The sequence below is a fragment of the Notolepis coatsorum genome (assembly GCF_963971535.1).
Source record: "Notolepis coatsorum genome assembly, chromosome: 13".
NCBI classification, from domain to species: Eukaryota; Metazoa; Chordata; class Actinopteri; order Aulopiformes; family Paralepididae; genus Notolepis; species Notolepis coatsorum.
In genome coordinates this window covers 126,369,592-126,390,281 of record NC_140177.1, presented here as the reverse complement: position 1 = coordinate 126,390,281, position 20,690 = coordinate 126,369,592, and the positions used below count along the sequence as shown (strand labels likewise).

Genomic DNA, 20,690 nt, shown 5'->3' with positions numbered 1-20,690 from the left:
AGTACAACGTACGTACAACAAACAGACATAGACCTGCAATTCTGTCTTTCTTTTTCTTTTTTTTCATATAAAGATACAACATGAGCAAAAACAGTTAGTGAGCGACAGTAAGTTACAGACATCACATTGGGGACCAAACGACAATCATATTATTCACAAAAGTTGGAAGGGGGGAAAAGGTCTCACACACACACACACACACACACGCACGCACACACACAAACTCTCCTCATCATTCGGGCAAACAAAACACTGCCTCTGTGCTTCTACGTCAGCTGGGAGAATATACTGGGAGGTAAACAACATGAAAGAGTTAAGTTATTTGAAAACAACAAGATGGACGTCGAGAGACTCTTTTCCCAAAAGAAACCCTGCTCAGTGACTCATGGGCCTTTCTTTTTGTTCCACAGGCCCGAGTCCTTCGCGACACTCCCCCCCCCCCCCCCCCCTTCTACGTCTGGAACGTAGAACGTGAAGGAACGTTATATATACGTGTGAAACACTGACACAACAGTGACGCTCCTCCGGTCATCCTATCTCCAAACCTGCTTTCTTTTGTCAGAACTCTCGTATCAAAACCTACGAACAACCTCGGTCAGGAGAGCGGGAGCGCTGTTTCTAACGGAATGTGTCTTTTTTCCCTAGGGTCCACAGCACAAAGTAGACTCACCTCATCGCTCCTCCTGCATCTCGCCATCTGTATTCTCACCCTTTATCATACATTTCCTCTTTGAACTAAATAAAATAAAATAAAAATAAAAAAGCACAAGACCGAGCTGGTCACAACGTTCACAAACTAACAATTTTACTCAGACTACCAAACCGACAGACTACTCAAAATGTGTTTTAGGAAGCAATACTATTCAAAAGCCCATATAGTTTCACCAAAAGGTAAACATCAACAGAGAGAGAGCACCGGCACATCGTGCGGCCAATCACATCGACTCTAGGTCTGGACCCTCGTCATCGGACCCCTGTCTGGAGTCCTCTAGGCCCCGGCCCCCCGTGGGCGGATCCATCTGAGCTCTGACGGGTGATTCGGCCAACCGGGGCATCTCCACGTCCTCCCCTCGCCCGCCGCCGCCGGCTGTGCCCTGGGTTTGGTTGTCGCTCGGGTCGGAGCTGGTGTTGAGGAAGGCCTGGTACTGGTTCCAGAACCCCCCCGAGCTCCTGGTGGCCGGGACGTTGCAGGACGCGGTGGCGGCGGCGGGAGGAGGAGCGGACGAGGAGGCGGGGAGTCGCTCGGAGGAGGAGCGGCTGCTTCGGGCCGGGGGCCGCGCCGGCTTGGTGAGCACGCCGTGGTGCTTCATGTGCCCCTGTGGAGCGACAGGAAGTTAACATATTAACCTTCTGTAGCGTGGTAGTGAAAGGGTTAACATTCTGTAGTGTGGTTGTGAAAGGGTTAACCTTCTGTAGTGTGGCAGTGAAAGGGTTAACCTTCTGTAGCGTGGTAGTGAAAGGGTTAACATTCTGTAGTGTGGTTGTGAAAGGGTTAACCGGCTGTAGTGTGGTAGTGAAAGGGTTAACCATCTGTGGTGTGGTAGTGAAAGGGTTAACCTTCTGTAGTGTGGCAGTGAAAGTGTTAACCGTCTGTAGTGTGGTAGTGAAAGTGTTAACCTTCTGTAGTGTGGTAGTGAAAATGTTAACCTTCTGTAGTGTGGTAGTGAAAAGGTTAACCTTCTGTAGTGTGGTTGTGAAAGGGTTAACCTTCTGTAGTGTGGCAGTGAAAGGGTTAACCGTCTGTAGTGTGGTAGTGAAAGTGTTAACCTTCTGTAGTGTGGTAGTGAAAGTGTTAACCTTCTGTAGTGTGGTTGTGAAAGTGTTAACCTTCTGTAGTGTGGTTGTGAAAGAGTTAACCGTCTGTAGTGTGGTAGTGAAAGGGTTAACCGTATGTAACCCCGGGTTCAGATTCATAATTATCAATTACATAAATAGTTCCTGTTTATCTCTGCTACCACTTCCTGTTTTACCATGAGGTCCCACTTCCTGTATATAGCGTATGATGTCATGATTTGAAGGTTCTGGAACCTTTGTGATGTCATCCTATGATGTCATATAGAACGTTCCGGAACATCTTGGTTCTGTATCGTTAGTGGCTTAGCTTGGCATCACTACTGCACTATCTCGCGTACGTGCACGCGTACTGAATAAACCACAAATGTACCTCTAATACCAGTATTAGTCTGACCACACCCCTCATCAGCTTACCTTCATAAGCAGGTGTGTGGTCACCTGCTCTCCTCCTTCTCGCTTTCACCACAAGGAAGAAGTGCCTCGGTAGATCCCCACACTTGACACCATGATGGAAGAAATTGGATTAGGAACAGCTTTGGGAAACAAGGATACGTTGACATCATATCTTTATTTTCTCTCTCACTATTTTCGAGAAAATACGGCGATATTGTCTTCGTACTGGAGGGTCTGGAAGATGATGATCATTCTAAAAACCCTCCACCGGTTTTCGTATTGGGAGCACGCCGCTGCATGCTTCTCAACTGCAGTTCCTTGCTGTGTTTGTTGGGGTGAAACCTGTCAGGCCACAGCTGAACTGTCGGACATGCCGCTGTTGTGAGAAGCGGTGCGTTCCAGGTTGGGTGAGTAGTGTTTGCTGGCGGGCTCCACTTGTCTGTTAGTGCTATGGGGGCTACTTGACAAAGTTTATGGAAACCGGCCCCAGACTAGGGTCCTTTGTTCAGCCACCTAGGCGACAGAAGGCCTTGGTCTGGAGACCATTATAGTTTTAACTAGTGGGCCGCGACCATTGACACTGGTGATCCCTGTGTGTTCTGGACGAGTGGATTCTCTCTGTCACCGTGTTAAGGCCCCATCTTTCATATCCAAATGAGAGTATTCCTTCACGAGGGGATATGTGCATGTAATGTGCGATAGCGGCAGATTCATGTTCAATGTCAGCTACACAGGCCAGTTGGTACTGTGCTGATCCGTCGGATGTGGTAATGTCACCGTTGTGAAGCGGTGCTGACATCTTGTTTTCTCTTTTCTCTTAAAAAGTGAGGAGAGGTTCAGAACGGCGGCCTGTCTGGGTGAGTGTTATGTCATTGTTTACATGTTCATAGCTTACGGTTAGCCGGTCAGCTGTTAACTGCTGCGTTAGCCTGCTGGATCGCTGCATGGCCTGCTTAAGGCCTACTATTAGCCAGTCAGCTGTTAGCTGCGGGGCTAGCATGTCGTGGTCGCTAGGTGACGTTAGCTTGCTGCTATGGCCATGGCCTGGCGCGGGGTAGCTTAGCTTCTCGCGCGCCGCCGGGAGCTCGCTTCTGATCGCGTGCGTCGTTAGATTGGCGTCTCGCGAGCAGAAGCAATAGCACCCGAACGGTTGGAGCAGCCGTTAGCTTGATGCTGTTCTGTTGAACGTGCTTTGATTTTAACATGTTTTACACTCTTGACCACGACGTCATCCTTGACAGGGGATGTTCGTCGACCCTGCCCTGAGCCTGGACGGGGATTGCGTCAACAAAGAGGACTGTAGCGACTGGTTGGAGCGGCGACGCTGCCCGGGTCGAACAACACAGGACGGCTGTGTTCTACGGTGTCTTGTGACTGCACTTCGCTGATCTGCGTTCCGGGTAGGTACGGGGTTGGCCAGACCTCATAACACGTCTTCTGGTTTTACTTTGCTAAATGTATTGTGAATAACGGTGTTTTTCCCAAAACGTGTGTTGCTACAATGCATTTAGGGTACGTTGCGGGTTGTGTGTGAGCTGTTTTTGTCACTGGCAGTTAGCTTCTCCGTGCAAACGGGATGTAATGATCTGGTTGTTGTGTGAGTAACACGACCGTGTACTCACAACTAAGGTAACTAACCTATGAAGCTATGCTTGGTGACAAGTGAGTAAAAGAATATTCTTTCTCAGACTGTAATGACAATGAACAGTGTGTTCACACATTAACAGGTTTTCCTGTTTTAACTGGCCGTATTGAGGGTAAAATAGGAGGATTGTGTTTTCCCCCCCGGTTCCCTGGGGACTTTGTCACCTCCTATCAGACATGTTGTGCATTAATTGTGTCTTTTGTGTGGTAGGGATACGATGTAACTCTTAGCTTGATTGCTGAGGTTGTGCTAAATCTGCTGGAGAAACTTATTTCCTAAAGGGAAATTGGTTTGGTTGCTGTCATGTGTGCTTAGCAAGGCCTGTGGTCGATACTAATCAAGAATGATGTATTCTCTCATTGTGAAAAAAACGGCGTTCCTCTGTTGAGTGTTTTTGCCATTTTTTGTAGGTGATGATGGGTTGTGTGTGTCATGTGACCTACAACTGGGTTGTACTGGCCACAGAAGCACATGTGTATGTTGGACCGGGGTTCTTAGAGCCCTCTCTATTCTGTGTTTTTCCTTAGTAAAAATCAGATGGCAGGTTGGCTCATGCGCTGTGTGGAGCTGTGAAACGCTTCATAGAGCTGACTATGACTGTGTCATATTCTCTTTTTGTCGTTACGTCGTATCATGGGTGTGGGGTCGTAAAGGGGTGAACTGGTAACCTTTCCTCTCCCCATTGTTCTGTCGGTCAGGGGTACACCCCCTGTCCTTCAAGGTTCCCGTCACGTGGCGGTTCGGCACGTTACGGGGGGGGGGGGGGGGGGGGAGTTCCTGGTCCCACGGCCTGGTATATTGGGCGTGTGCACCGCAGGAATTCCCCCGCCATAGAGTACGTCACCGTGCGCGTCTCTGTTGGTAGGACTTCCGTGTGCTGTTCAGGTCCATGTGATGGATCTGTTTTCAGGGGGGGTGGTCAGGGCTCCTCCTCACCAAGCGCCTATTCAGGCCTTCTGTGAGTTCGGACTCCTTCTTCCATGTGAGGAAGCCTCCATCAGAGTACAGAGCCTTCCTCCTCAGATTGTCAAAGTGAGTGGACCCTCTAGAAGGGTCCTTTTCTATTGTATGTATATTCGATTCAATTCGTTTATTGAGTGTGTATGGGTTCAGTGCCTCTTCCCCGGAGGCCCTAAAACCAGTTTTTTACATGGCTCAAGGTGCAATATATTCTTTTCAATCTGTACAGCTCGCGTGGGAAGTCTCTCTGGGGATCCCCGTCTCTTCCTATGGGAGGGTGGTGGGATGTAAAGATGTGAAAATTTTTTACCCCGGCTGTGTAGACTGGGATACATACTGTTGATGCTTCCTTCTTTCTATTCCAGAAGTGTTGGAGTTAGGGAGTGTCACACCCCTCTTGTCGTTCCCCTGGGCGCCTTGGGGATTCAATGACAGGTCTAAATAGCCTGTTCATTGATGGGGGTGTGTCCCGACGCACGTATAGTGCTAGCTCGCTGTAAACAGGCGATTGACTGGCACGCCTTGGTTGCTTGTGGTTGAAACAGCGTTTTTATAAAGCAACTGAGATGGGGGTTTTTCCTCTTCCGGCGACCACATCCCATGACCTGGGTGGGTTGTCGACGGATTCTCGTTCATGTCTGGGGGATGATGACGGGATGGATCTGAACATATGTAGTGGGGTCTCACGCCCTTGGGGTGGGCCACCAGGCGCGGTTCGTCCGAACGTCTGGGTGGCGCCTTCTTTTCATGTTAAGATCAACACGCATATCTGCCCTTCTCCTGGAGTAGGCATGTCGGCGTGGTTAGGGCACGGGACTGGTTCTGGTCACGCTGGTCCAGATCAGTTGAACCCGTTGTCCGCCGGGGATGCAGATCTGCTGTTCTGGTACCCTGAGGGACTTGGGCTTTTTTCAGGGGGAAAAATGCCGGGTCGGTCTGGGTGTCACAGGGTTAAGCGCTATGGAGACCCTGGTTGGGTATGTTTTTACTCAGCACTGTCGTCATGGCTTACAGCCATGCCATTCTGTACGCGCTCGATCTCGTCGGATCTCGGCCGCTACACAGGTTGGTCCTGGTTAGTACTTGGTTGGGAGACCGCCGGGGAATACCAGGTACGGTGTGCTTAGGGGCTGGTTCTCCATTATTTTTCGCTCCTCTCTCACGCATGGCGAAGAGGGGCCTGTGGGGGTGGTTTTTTGACCTCCTCTGGTGACCCTGTGCTTCCCGTACCGCCAGGCCCGGTCCGAAGTGATGTTTGCGACCCGTAGGCCTGGGTTAACCCTTTTTGGAAACTGAAACACTTGTACTGCGGTATAGCCGGTGTATGCCCGCAGGTGTGTTTTGGAGTTTTTTCTTGAGGGGTTATAGGAACAACCACCGCATTGGGTAACACCGAGGTGGTTGATTCCCTGGTGTGTTGGAGCAGTGTCAACTCCCGGGTTCACCGTTTGAGGGTGCCCCTGCACGTTCATGACGTCTGCCAATCGTGTCAGCCTTCTCTGCCTCGACCCCTCTGGGTGGGGGTTTTTAAATGGAGGCTTGGTCATGCAACACCGCCAGCTTACGCTCCTTCCGCCGGGGCGGCTGTGTTCAGCTGTCCCCTCTGGCGCCTGTCTCGTCCGCAGTCTCCAGGCTAGGGTTAACAGCCTGTTGCCTGGTTTTTCCCCGGTGCGCTGCCTGCTTGGGTTGGGTTTGCCCTTGGCCCCGTGATTCTGGGGGCAGTAACGAGGTTGTTCCTCCGTTCGTTCCCGGGTGGCATGCGGGTTGTGCGTGTGTGTAGTCGTGGGGTCAGGCCACGGTCTGCTCACCCTGTGCGTTAAGTTGCTTGAGTGCCTCTTCGCACGGTCGGGTCCGTCGCCTTCCCGTGAAGCCTCTAATAGGGGGGATACCCTCCATTAGGGGGGGTCGGGGGGGCTCGGCCCTCCCTGTTCTGATGGTTTTGGGGGGCTGTCAGCGGGGTGTATTTGTCAGCCAAGTGGCTCCGCTTGGCCTCCCTTGTGCAGTAGTGATGCCAAGCTAAGCCACTAACGATACAGAACGATAGGTTATGACTATAACCAAGTTATTAGGGGCGATGCTTGGCATCAGACGGCCGCTGCAGCCCTTGTCCTCACCTTGTGGTGAAAGCTTGGGAAGGAGGAGAGCAGGTGACCACACACCTGCTTATGAAGGTAAGCTGATGAGGGGTGTGGTCAGACTAATACTGGTATTAGAGGTACATTTGTGGTTTATTCAGTACGCGTGCACGTACGCGAGATAGTGCAGTAGTGATGCCAAGCATCGCCCCTAACTAACAGAACTTGGTTATAGTCATAACCTATCGTTTCCTATATATTCAGCCAGCTCTCAAGCAGCCAGTCTCTTTCTCCTCGACCACTGGACCCGCAACATCACCCAGACGGACCGGACTAACCAACCGACTGGAAGCCGCAAGTCTCCACCAGCATCCCGGAGCAGTCCAGACCACCCATCACCAAGCGTGCTCAGCTGGATAGATACCCGATGGCGAGCCAACCCCGGAACATTTGATAAGACTAATGCCAGCCTGATGTGAATACCCATGATGCTCAACTAGTGCTCAACTATTGCTACTCCACTAGTCCGGTAGGATTGAACTGAACGAGACTACAAGGACTTCCAAGGGAGGCGATCCCGTTCATCTTATGTTATTTTGATATTGTATTTTGTATTTGAATTGATTTAACTGGATATATGGATACAGATATTCTGCCATTGTATGATGTTATAATAGAACCTTCTAGAACATAGAACCTTCTAGAACATAGAACCTTCTAGAATATAGAACCTTCTACACCGGTTGTGGTGATGTCATAATAGACCTCGATTATCGCCGAATCACTTCCTGGTTTAAAGAGTTTAACGGGCCAATTCACCTAATAAGGTATTTGCATTCCCTGATAAACTAATATAGAGTTACCGATGATAACCTCAGAGACGTCTGAATGAACCCCAATGTGTTGATCCAATCGACCTAGGCCTTGATATCGACCTAACCCTCCCGCAAGGAAAGGTTACTGACCTAATCTAAAAGGGATACTTCAAAGCATAAGTTGTACTTTACGTACGTATGTATTATTACTGTTTAGCTAGCGCGCTTTTAATTAAAACACCGGTTATTGTTATAACTCTGCCTCTGGTCTACAATTCTTTTAATTGTGTATATTACTCCTTGTCGCATTCGAACCTAGAACTGTGCCCGTGGCAAACAGCTGTTACTGGTATTAACACAAGTGCTACACGTATGTAGTGTGGTAGTGAAAGGGTTAACCGTCTGTAGTGTGGTAGTGAAAGGGTTAACCATCTGTAGTGTGGTAGTGAAAGGGTTAACCTTCTGTAGTGTGGTTGTGAAAGGGTTAACCGTCTGTAGTGTGGTAGTGAAAGGGTTAACCTTCTGTAGTGTGGTAGTGAAAGGGTTAACCTTCTGTAGTGTGGTAGTGAAAGGGTTAACCTTCTGTAGTGCGGAAGTGAAAGGGTTAACCATCTGTAGTGTGGTTGTGAAAGCGTTAACCATCTGTAGTGTGGTAGGGAAAGGTTAACCATCTGTAGTGTGCAGTGGTGCGTTCCTGAAATCAACTGGGATTGCACTCGCTATTTGCATATCAATAGCGCCGGTCGTCAGGTGTGTTAAATACGACCGGCGCTATTGATATGCAAATAGCGAGTACTTATCTGGGCTTGCACTTAGTGCACCCCCATCCCATGAAGAACGCATGCCTGGTAGTGTGGTAGTGAAAGGGTTAACCATCTGTAGTGTGGTAGGGAAAGGTTAACCTTCTGTAGTGTGGTAGTGAAAGTGTTAACCTTCTGTAGTGTGGTAGTGAAAGGGTTAACCGTCTGTAGTGTGGTTGTGAAAGTGTGGTTGTAAAAGGGTTAACCTTCTGTAGTGTGGTAGTGAAAGGGTTAACCCTTTGTAGTGTGGTAGGGAAAGGTTAACCTTCTGTAGTGTGGTTGTGAAAGGGTTAACCCTTTATAGTGTGGTAGTGAAAGATTAACCTTCTGTAGTGTGGTAGTTAAAGGGTTAACCGTCTGTAGTGTGGTAGTGAAAGGGTTAACCTTCTGTAGTGTGGTTGTGAAAGGGTTAACCCTTTGTAGTGTGGTAGTAAAAGGTTAACCTTCTGTAGTGTGGTAGTGAAAGGTTAAAGGCCAACTTGCAGGTTAAACCCTACTCTGCAATTATGGGTAGTTTACATCATTGGTATCTAATTTAATTATATTTTTTTTCCATTTGACGCCGGAACTGCCACTCAGAAAGGGTTAAAAAGGTCCACGCACGAATAACATGCACAGAGCAAGTCAAAAAGCTTATCAGACACTAGCACGGCCGTGATGTCACTTCAGGCAACTTATGCCTTATGCCCGTCCGGGTCATAGTACTACTGGCTATATGGCGCTGGCTAACGTTAGCATTATGTCTACTGTCGTGAACCATTTTAGATCGGGGCATGTAGAGGAGTTTGGGGAACGAGTAAAATCATGTGCAGGTCCTCTTCTCAGACCTGTGGGGCAAAGCACTGCACACGCATCATGCACGCTACACCTCGCTGCATGTTGATCAATAGTAGGCCACTCGGTGCATCACAGTCAGTGACTGTGATGCACCGAGTGGGCTACTATTGTGCTAACAACATACCGCAACGTCTAGCTTGTTAGCCGGCATGAATGCCCGATTTAAAATGGTTCTCTCCTCTTTGTATACCTTTGTCCTCACAAGTATTCTGCCAGGGAACTTATGGACACGACAATAGTAGTAGTTATAAGGTGTTTGAGCTTGTAACGTTAGTTAGCTCATAGCTACGATAGCTATGAGCTAACTAACGTTACAAGCTCAAACACCTTATAACTACTACTATTGTCGTGTCCATAAGTTCCCTTTAAATGATGGGTGACATTTATTATTATTATTATTTTTAAACCTAGGCCCTATTTAAACATTGTCAGGCATGATGTTGACTAGTGGGACGATAGTGGCTCGGTAGGTAGAGCAGTCGTCTGGTAATCCGGAGGTTCCCGGTTCGATTCCCGCTCCTCCCGGGCAGCGTGTCGAAGTGTCTTTGAGCAACCCCCTAACTGCTCCCGATGAGCAGGTCGGCACCTTGCATGGTCGCCTCCGCCCATCGGTGTGTGAATGTGTGAGTGAATGGGTGAATGTGAGGAACAAATTGTAAAGCGCTTTGGATAAAAGCTGCTATATGAATGCAGCCATTTAGCATTTAATGTCCATCATTTCAGGACGTGTGTCGTGGATTTTTAAGGCTAAAACACTTGCCCCATTGGACTGTACTAATTTAGCCCCATACTAATTTTAGCCCCTGTACTAATTTTGCCCCATTTAGTTTCTCAATACTAAAGAGATGAAATTATGGACTCCTCGTGTATCGGAGGGGACACGTGATGCAAGGCTTCTATCCTCCCTACAACCGGCCAGTGGGGGGCATATGCGAGCAACGTTCAAGACAGGGGAGGGGAGAATTGGCACAGCGGGTAATTGGGATGGGAGAAAAATAGAAAAATAGGAGAAAAAGTGGATAAAAAAAGAGAAACATCATCTATGTCAGGGCAACAAGAACTTGCATTGTTCTGCATCGAGACCCGCATCTCTCCAAACCAACAGAGTAGGTTTTGATTCTACACGTCTGAGCCAATTTCAGCCTGACTTTTATTTAATTTTGATTTGATTTGGGCTTTTTCACAATTCCCATGTCTCTGTGAGAACGAGCCTAACATGGATTGCGGTTAAGAATATATACAAGTTTATACCAAATGAGCTGCACACATTTTCTTTAATTCCTATAGTCCATCTTTTCTTTACTCCAGAAAAGATGGACACTGTGAGAGTCTGCAAAAACAAGCTAGCAGAGTACACACTTAAATAAATTCTCTTTTTAGTTTGCCGGTGATGTGAATCTCTTTTTGTTAACCTATCAAGGTTAGGATAGGGCCCTTCCTCCTGCCCCATCCACTGACAAGTCACTGTAAATGGTAAGAATAAATTCTAGAAAGAAAAACTGGGTCGTGTCTTCTCTGGCTCAGGTTGGGCTGGGCTTGAATTCTTGGGTCTGATCAAAGCACTATTTCAAGGTACGCAAACATGTACCAAAAGAAGCAAGAACAAAAGAAAATGTGGCATTGGTGTGTGTCTGCACTTTATGTGCTCATTGCATGTCTATTCTATTCTACTACCTATTGCACTGCACTATTGCACTATTTTCCTCTGTCTATTCTATCTTACACCTTTTTATTATTGTCTATTTTTAAAACTGAATCAAACCATAAACAAGGTGGCCTGTTGGGGATGTTAGATCCTAATGTGAACAACTGTAATTTTATATGCTCATTATATGCCTGTCCTTTTTCTGTTGTGAAGCACTTTGAGCTGCAATTTCTGTATGAAAGGTGTTATACAAATAAAGTTTATTATTATTATTATCATTATTATTGGTGATTACTTTCATACCACAGTGAACCAGATTGTCCCTTACCTTTAGTCCACTGCGACTGGCATACTCTTTCCCACACTCGGCACAGCTGTAGGTCTTCTTGTCGGGGCGGGACATGGGCGGCGGGAGCGTGGGGGCGAGGCTCATGGGGACCGAAGTGTCCAGTTGTTCGCTCGCAGCCGATCCACCTGGCCTGGCGTTCTCCATCCTGTCCTCCCGCCCGTAAGAGCAATAATGAAGGCTCTGACGCGTCTCCCTTATGAAGGTGCCGGCTTTCTGAAGCGCGGCCCTAGTGTCCACGCCGCCGGAGTCCGCGGCCCCTGACGGGGACAGCGCGTCGGGGTCCTCGTCGGGCACCGTCGCTTGGTCTTGCTTTGGTGTCGCGGGTAGAGGGGATTGGACTTTGTCCTCCTCGTTGGGTTCAGGGGTTTGGGACCTTGGAGAGTGCTCTGAGTCAAAGGTGGACAGTGCGTGTGTGTTTGGGGATTCTGGGCTCAAGATAGGGGTAGGGGAGGAGATGTTGTTTGGGCAGGAGTGGGCGAGAGGGGCAGGTGTGCTCAGCAAGTCCTCCAGGTTGGATCTAGCGCCTGGGAGGAAGTCCTCCAGGGTGGATCTAGGGCCGGGGAGGAAGACATCATAGGAGGTGGAGGCTTCATCCTCGGGACTGTCTGGCATCATGACGCTAGATGACACAGCGGTTTTGGTAATGGCGGAAGGAGTCGGCGAGGGGCTGGACTTTGGGTGGTGCACATCGGTCGAGTCTAGTGGTTCAGCTTGTTTGTTCTCGCTAACTGGGTAGGCCGGATCTTCCAGAGGAGGGGCGGGGGAGGGGGCACTGACACACAGCACCGGAGGCTCGGCGCCGCTGGGAGATGGGATCTGTGTGGTGGGGTTCAAGGACGGATCTGGGCTGAGGTCAGAGGGAGGGATCGGGTCAGGACTTCCGGGATCCCTGGCACACTCTGATGACGTCACATTGATTGAGTCTCCCACGGGTGGTGTTTGGAACTGGATAGGTGGGTCTGGGCTGGTCGACTGCCTGGCTGGAGGAGGGGTTTTAGTCGACATTGTCGGGTTGGGTGGTTCAGTGGGCTGGGACTGAGGCAAAGCCAGGGCATCCGATTCCGCCGGCATCTCGCGCAGAGAGTCTTCCACGCCGTCCGGGGGCAGCTGCCCGCCGAGGTGCATGCGGATGTGGTGCTGCAGCACCAGGGCGTTGGTGAACTTGCGCTGGCACAGTGGGCAGGAGTTCTGGGTTCGGGAATTGGGAGGCCGGGCGCGATGGGTGGCCAGGTGTGACCGCAGGCTGCCTTTGGTGGAGAACGACCGCCCACAGAGCTTACAGGGGAACGGTCGTTCGCCGAGGTGGGTGGCCTGGTGCAGACGCAGCGCCCTGGGGCAGCTCAGCACGCGCAGACACACGCCACACTGGTTGGGCGCCAGGCTACTACCGCCGCCCATGATGCCCAGCGACGGCAGCATGGCACCGGCCAAGATACTGGCTCCGTTAGCGCTCATACCGAGCGCGGCCACCATCTCTCGGGTGAAGTTTGAAACGGAAGTGGAGGCGGACATGGAGGAAGGTTGGGAGGCCATGGCGTACGTGCTGGAGGTGCTGGCGTTTGTCAGGCAACTGCTCATCAGTCCCGCTAAGGAGGTGGCCATGCCGCTAGCTGACCCGTGCCCCATGGAGGTGGAAGCGGAGGCCCAGGGAGACAAGGAGCCGGGAGGCTCCTTCTCCAGCTTCTCCACCAGCCTCTGCAACTTGGAGGTGTCAGAGGTAGGGGTGGAGGAGGCCAGGGAAGAGGTGGATGCACCCGGGGCTTTGGGAAAGGGAGAGAAGGGGAAGGAGAGCTGAGAGTGAGCAGAGGAAGAGAGGTGGTGGGAGCCTGCGGTGGAGGCAGGAGGGGGGCGTAGTAGTCCCAGGGCAGGGTGGTGGTGGGGGGAAGAGTGGGAGGAGGAGGAGGAGGGAGCAGAGGGGAAAAGCAGTTTTGGTAGGTGGGCCAGCTGGGAGTAGGCAGAGGGAGGAATCATAGGAGCGTGAGGAGGTGTATTCTCGTCAAAGCGCTGCTGCTTGGCTCCCTTGAACAGCCCGGCAATGGTGGAAGAGGAAGACAGTGAGGGGTTGGAGAGGAGGGAGGAAGCCAGAGAGGAGGAAGAGGAGGAGGCTGACGAAGAGGAGGATGTGTGAGATGAAGAAGAGGCAAGGGAGGCTGCGGCGGCCGCGGCTGCAGCCCTGTTGAGTTGCAGGAGGGAGTGTGAGATCAGAGCCAGATCCACACTGGGAGGGAGGGGCAGAGTGGAGGGGGCCGCTCCTTCTGAACCCCCCAGAGAAAAGCTACCGCCGGAGCCACTGACCTCCAGACCGTCTCCAAACAGATCGTCCTCAGGCCGGCGCTTACGCCTCTTCTGAGCCATCATCATACTGCTGCTGCTGCTACTCCCGCTCATGGACTGCCCGAGGTCTGACCCCTCGCTCGCTCCTCCTAACCCTGCCCCGAACAGAGACGGTGGCAGGAGGGAGAGCGAGAGCTCTGGGTTCTGCTCGCGGTGGCGCAGGAAGTGCACCTTCAGGTTGCCCCTGGTGGTGAAGCGGCTGAGGCACACGGGACACTGGTAGGGTCTCTCGCCCGTGTGCGAGCGGAGATGTATCTGGAGCGACGAGTCACTGCTGAACATCTTCCCGCAGAAGCGGCAGGCGTGCTGGGGCCGGCCGCCGGAGGAGGAGCCGCCCAGAGCCCCTCCCGCCGAGAGAGAGTGCAAGGCATCCTGGGAGGGCGGGGCCATGGACACAGAGGTTGGGATTGATGGAGTTAGGAAAGACAGGCCACTGTGCCCACTGGCCGAAGTGGTGTTTGGAGATTTCTCGTGGAGATAGCGGGCGGGCAGGGCCAGGGAAAGGGCTAGCGGGTAGTTGGAGGAAGCCATGCTGGAGATGGCAGACGAGGCCGAGGAAGGGCCAGACGGAGCGGAGCAGTGAGCACTAGCCCCGGGGTAACCGTGAGCCCCCCCTGCCCCCCCTGCCCCCTCCATCTGGGGCTTGTGCGGCCGCAGGATTTGGGATAAGGGGTGGATGGGCTTCGAGGCCTTGGCGGTTGGCTGAGGGGGGAGCAAAGAGGAGAAGCATGCCAGAAGAGGTGCCACGGAAGCGGGGGGTTGTGGAGCCGAGGGGGGCTGCGGTGGGGGGCTGTAGGCACGCTCGCTGCCCTCCAGACAGAGCTGGGGCAGGGGGGGTAGGAGCATCTGCGAGGAGGGCGTGTCCATGGTGTACGAGGCCCCGCCCAGCCGGAGCACCTGCCTGCAGATCTCCTCCGTCATCTGCATCTGGTGGATCTGCCTCTGCTGGAGCACCCTCAGCTCCTCCAGGATCAGGGCGATGCTCAGCTGGGCCCGGGGTGGGCCGGCCGACACGGAGGTCACCCCGGGGCTGGGGGAGGGCGTGACGGGGCTCGGGGGGCCCTCCGGCACGGGACTGGGGCTTCCAGGGTGGGGCGGGGGGCACAGAGATGCGGAGGAAGAAGAGGAGGAGGAAGAGGTGGTGGTGGTGGCTGATACCCCCAGCTTGGGAGAGGCCATGTGGGTGAGATCACTCGCGGAAGACGCGGGGTTGCAATCGGAGTGGCGCGGGGCGAGCGGAGGACGCGCCTGAGAGGAGAGGGAGGGGTGCGGGAAGTCGGGAGAGAGGGAGGACCGGGAGGTTTTGAAGGTGCGTAGTGGGCAGGGGAACGGCTGGCTGGGAGAGCGGGAGAGGGGTGGACCCTCTGTGGGCAGGGAAGGGTTCTGAGGCCCCCTGAAGGGGGGGCGGGGAGCCAGGGGAGGGTGGAAGCTCTGAGGAGACGAGGATGGAGAGGAGGACGACGAATCCGTGAGAAATGGGAAGGTGGGCAACTTCACTGCCAGGTGGTCATCTGAGGAAAGGGAGAGAAAGAAAAGATAATTAAACATTTTAAATTTGTATCATCGTCATCATACCAGACAAATAGTACCTTTTTACATTTACACTTAAGGTTCACAATCTAGGGAAGTCCTCAACTCCCATTTACAGTATAACACTGATTAACTGATTGAGATAATCTCACACCAGCACACCAGAGAAGTAGCAGCTGACAAAAAGCCAACAGTTGCCTTAAGGCAACACCTTGAACACAAGAGAGACCCGTCAAAAAATTTAAATAAATTTACCTAATCTCAAACCATGCCCTCTTTCTTTTGATCCTCCAATCACGACTGTTGCTTCCCTCGGACGAAAGAAGCAACCGTTGTGATTGGAAGATCAAGGGAAGGGGGCGAGGTTTGACACTGGTCCATTGATAGAGAATGAACATCCCGTTCAAATCGACACTCCTTAAAATGGCTGCCAAACGACGTCATGGAAATCAACGTTGGTTTTTTGATGCATGAGACTCTGAATGTTGATGTGTTGCCATGGTGACATCACTAACACATTACTGAATTGACCCATATTCAAGGTGGGAACAGGGTGGAAAGGAACCCAACCCCGAGCGTGACATAAGAGCAAAATGGCCGCCGTGTGAATATGGTAATTTGGCCCGGCATGCACATGGTTAGAGCGGCCGTCACCATCAATCCTATTGGAAGAAGGCGGATTCTATCGGAGAGAACCTAGAGTGCTTGATAATGTCCTGGGAATGCATGTTGGTTTGGTGCACGAGAGTCAGAAAGAAGGGGTGTAAAGTACTTGAGTAATTGTACTTCGTTACAATACTTAAGTACTGTTTTGGGGGATGTGTACTTTACTTTGTATTAGGTTTGTATACTTGTACTTTTACGCAATTACATTTCAGAGAAATAAAACATACCTTTTACTCCTTACATTTAAAATGCAGACCTACAAAGTACAAATCTCTCAGGTCCAACCATTTTAATTAGTATATTTGTTTCTCTGGCCGAACTAACATTAACGCTATTAATCCTGCGGTCGCACTTTATTTAAAAACAGCCAATCAAATCCCCATCAATGGAAAATGAACCCGCCCATACCCATGCTGATTGGTCCTTGTCCTTGTGCAAGACTAGAAAGCGGGGATCTTTGATTAAAGACCTGCTATCAGAAGAATAGACAGTCAGAAAAAAAGTCTTTACTTTTACTTTTTAGTACTTAAGTACATTTAAAAGTAGAAACTTTTTTACTTTTACTCAAGTGTGTTTTTAGCCAGATACTCTGACTTTTACTTGAGTACGATTTTGAGACGGTACCCATACTTTCACTTAAGTATAATTTCTGGGTACTTTTTACACCCCTGTCAGAAAGCTGATGTTTCACCGGGGAGAAATTAAGTAAGTAATGAACATTCATTCATTTTTTTGTCTTGTTGTGCACTGGTTAGTGCCACTGGTTAGTGGCCACACAGCGATGCTCTTTCCCATAAGAGGATAGGAAGCCATCTTAGGTGTCACTGCCCAATCCTCTCGGCCCGCCCCGAGTTGTCTGGACTTTTATAAATTCCTTGACAGACACCGGACTGTCTTTCTGTGCCTGCGCAGAACGCCCACGTCTACGCCAGAGACTTTAGAACGAGTGAAAAGTTACACCTCCACAACCAGATTTGCAGTAAGCTAGAGTGTCCTAGATGTGAAACCATAGAGATGAAATACATATTTAACCCTTTCACTGTCACTCTACCAAAGGGTTAACCCTTTCACTGCGACAATACAGGTTAACCCTTTCACTGCAGCATGACAAAGGGTTAACCCTTTCACAACCACACTACAGAAGGTTAACCCTTGAAAGGGTTAACCATCTGTAGTGTGGTGGGTTAAACACCTGCACAACCGACAGAGACGGAGGGGGGGGGGGGGCAAATCAGGACAGAGCGTGAACATGTAGCAGTGACAAGTTGTACAGAGAGAAATGATGACCACGCCTGCAATTATAAGACCGGGATTAGTGAGTGTCGTCAGAAAGCCACTGGAAAATGGCTTCCCCTTTAAAGGAACACGCCAACATTTTGGGGAAATTAGCTTACCATCTTCTCCAGCAAGAGACAAGAAGATGGATACCAGTTTCCTCTCTGTGCGTTCAGTAGAAAGCTATCTGGCTGCACGTTAGCCTAGCTTAGCACAATGAATGGAAGCGGACAGTGCCGGTTAGCCTTCGGGAGAGGTGTTAATTGGACAATGCCTAGGCTAACCGTCACTGTCCGCTTCTATTCATTGTGCTAAGCTAGGCTAACGTGCAGCCAGATAGCTTTCTACTGAACGCACAGAGAGGAAACTGGTATCTATCTTCTTGTCTCTCTCTGGAGATGACGGTAAGCTGATTTCCCTAAATGTTGCCTTGTTCCTTTAACCACTGGGAGAGTCTCCTGGTCCCGGTACCGGACATCTGCTGTGAGGGGGCGTGTCCTTGTGATGTTGTTCTGGTCTGTCCCTCTGGTTCTGGTTCTATTGGCCGACTTTGTTCTTCCGCTCTTAACTTGCACCACCTTGTCTTCTGTCCTGCTTTCCTTTCTGTCCACTTTCAACTCCACCCCCTCTGCCCAAACCCCTCCCCCGGAGCACACACGTCATGCATGCACACACAAACACACACACATGCATGCACACACGCACACACACACACTGAATACCGCTGGTCTAGAGACTACACTGCTCTCCAGGAGAAGAGTCTACCTTGTTTCCTGGGCAACACAGGACAATGGACTTTACCTAAGAACCCCCTACCCCAAGTTGACACAGACACACTCACACACACACTCATATACTCCTCCTTGTCTTCCTCCTCTCCTCCATTCATCCTGTCTTTCATCTCTTTAGAGAGAGCCCCCCCCCCCACCCCCAGTAACCTGGCGGGGTGCTATGGGGGGGGGTCAGGTCCCGCTCGGGGACTGGACACTGTATTGAGCCCCTGATTGGCTGGCAGACTTGACCTTAAGAACACCGGGGTCGCATTCCTGCTCCATTTAGGGGCAGCCAGAGGAAGAGAGGTGGGCCGTAAAGAAAACAAACAGCCTATGGCAGACGGACATGACGACTCACAGAGCATCAGCCCTGAGAAACGCACACACACACACAGGCTATAGATTAATATACAGATATACACACACGGTTAGACGCACACACAATATATACGTGTGAATAATATACAGTGCATGCGTATAAGCGGACGCACACCGAAACTCAACACACGTGCAAACACACACAGCCGCAGCGCGCATACTACAGTTTGAAATCTGCATTTACAACACAGTATACACACACACCCCCACCCCCACTGTAACTGGAGTCGCAGATGGACAGACACAAGTAACCTAGTACACACACACACACACACACACATGCACAAAACAACACACACACACACACATACATGTGTGGGCATGTACACTACACACACACATACACAACTTCTTGGGTATGCCCATGCTCCAGTGCCCGGCAACAAAGCTCAAAGGGGGACAATGGAGTTTAGCGCTGTTGCGGTTAAAACACCTTACGCAGCCTCTCCGCCAAGTGTAGCTTTCTTTGACCTTCTCATTCTCAGCTATTGGCTTATTCAACCAGGACAAAATGCTGGCTTTCTTGCACTCTGTAATCATTTTGACAACTTTTTGACTTGAATACTGTAGACCCCAAATCCCCCCCCCCCCCCCCCCCCCCCCTGCTCTGGCCTGGGTGGTCTGTGTCTTTGAGGAGTACGAGAGAGAGAGAGAGAGAGAGAGAGAGAGAGAGAGAGAGAGAGAGAGAGAGAGAGAGAGAGAGAGAGAGAGAGAGAGAGAGAGAGAGAGAGAGAGAGAGAGAGAGAGAGAGAGAGAGAGGGGCACTATACGGTTCTACATTGAGTATAAATCAACCAGTGATTTGGATCCGAAGAAACAAATCAAAAACGTTTGCACTTGTACCTTCTTTGGCCTATGGAGTTGAAATTCACACAATCTAAACCTAAGTAGAATCAATTAAATAATTGAATACCCGATCACACAAATCATTCTATAACAATCAATTTGGACTCGGCCTTGTATATAAAAAAACGAGTTAATCATAAAACAACTTGAGGCAGAGAACAAAACTTTTTCTTTTCTTTCTTTATTTTTTTAAGGTCCAAATAATAATAAAAAAGTTAGCATCCAGACGTTTTATATTCCACTCTAACTGAAGTCTATAGCAGTAATTGTTTTTTTTAAGGTAATAGTCCATTTTCTCACCATGTTCAAGACTCCGAGAAGCAAGCTGCTGGGGCCGTTTCTGTTTCCGACGAGACATGCTTCGCCAGGTCGGCTCTGGTGCAGCGGCGCATTGGCCAACACAGTACTTATAGCCTCTCTCCCTGCACACTGGAAAAGTAGTAGGCAGCTATATTACTTAACGAGGAAAATGCTAAAAGACTATATTCACATGTAGTGACATTATTGGATGCGACGGCGGGGAATAAAACCAGTCCATGGGTGCCATCGTGGTGCGAGAGAAGAGAACAACTTGTGAGGACTCGCCAAAGGGGCATGTGTGACAATCAACAAGTCCCCCCTTTTCTCAAACTCACCGTTGCCTCCCTTCCTCCACCTCCACACACACACACACACGCACGCACGCACACACACACACACACACACACACACAGTCCACTTGTTCATCGACTACTTTGCATTCAAATGGCGAATGAACACCCCTTCTTTTGAGCCAGAGTCCGCCCGTTGCCTCCATTTAGTGAGCCCTCCTCATACATTGATGCTGCTATAATGTGCATCACGTAATCAAATGATATAGTATAGGCCTACGGTCACAATAACTTGTTTTTGTTTTTTTATCGACTGGAAAAACAACCAACACAGTAAATACAAAATACAGATTAACAATAGAAATAGAAAAAGAGAGGAGTATAATACAGACGCGCGTGTATGCACAATGCACTTTTTATTTAAAGAACAAATGATGCGCAGATGGAATTGGTTTGACCTAATGTAATGTTACAACTTAATTAGCATACTTGCTGGTCACCTGCACGGGTCACACAGGTAGCATACACAACCACTACGAGGGGGAGTGTGTGTGTGTGTGTGTGTGTGTGTGTGAGTGTGAGTGTGAGTGTGTGTGTGAGTGAGGTGACGTTCGCGACAGGAATCATCAATACTCGGCGCGCGAGATCAATAAACAGTCCGGTGAAAATGAGCAGGAATTCGCAACAATGGCGCGAGGCGGGCAGCAGCACAGCTGAGTGAGCGTCACCCCGCGCGAGCCTCTCTCTCTCGGACACTGAGGAGCCACTGACGCGACGCACAATGCTTCCTTTTCACCCTCCAGCCCCACTGCTCAACCACGTGGAGGTAATGAAGAAGAAGACTGCCAGGCTGGTGAGGAGGGGGAATACTTTTCCACTCGGTCTCTGTCTGACTGTATATGACATCTGTATCGCATATACATACGTAATAATATGTATGCATGTTCGCAACGACCGACGTATTCTCTCTCACACACACTCACAC

General features: G+C 50.3%; 1 protein-coding gene across 1 annotated transcript; it reads right to left on the bottom strand.

Moving 5' to 3' along the window:
• Positions 1-531: 531 nt before the first annotated feature.
• Positions 532-19,540, bottom strand: sall2 (spalt-like transcription factor 2). Its single transcript, XM_084328044.1, has 3 exons — positions 19,416-19,540; positions 11,293-15,158; positions 532-1,316 (listed from the first exon to the last, which is right to left on the bottom strand). The coding sequence occupies exons 1-3, from the start codon at positions 19,471-19,473 to the stop codon at positions 936-938; spliced, it is 4,305 nt and encodes a 1,434-aa protein (XP_084184170.1). The 5' UTR covers positions 19,474-19,540; the 3' UTR covers positions 532-935.
• Positions 19,541-20,690: the final 1,150 nt, after the last annotated feature.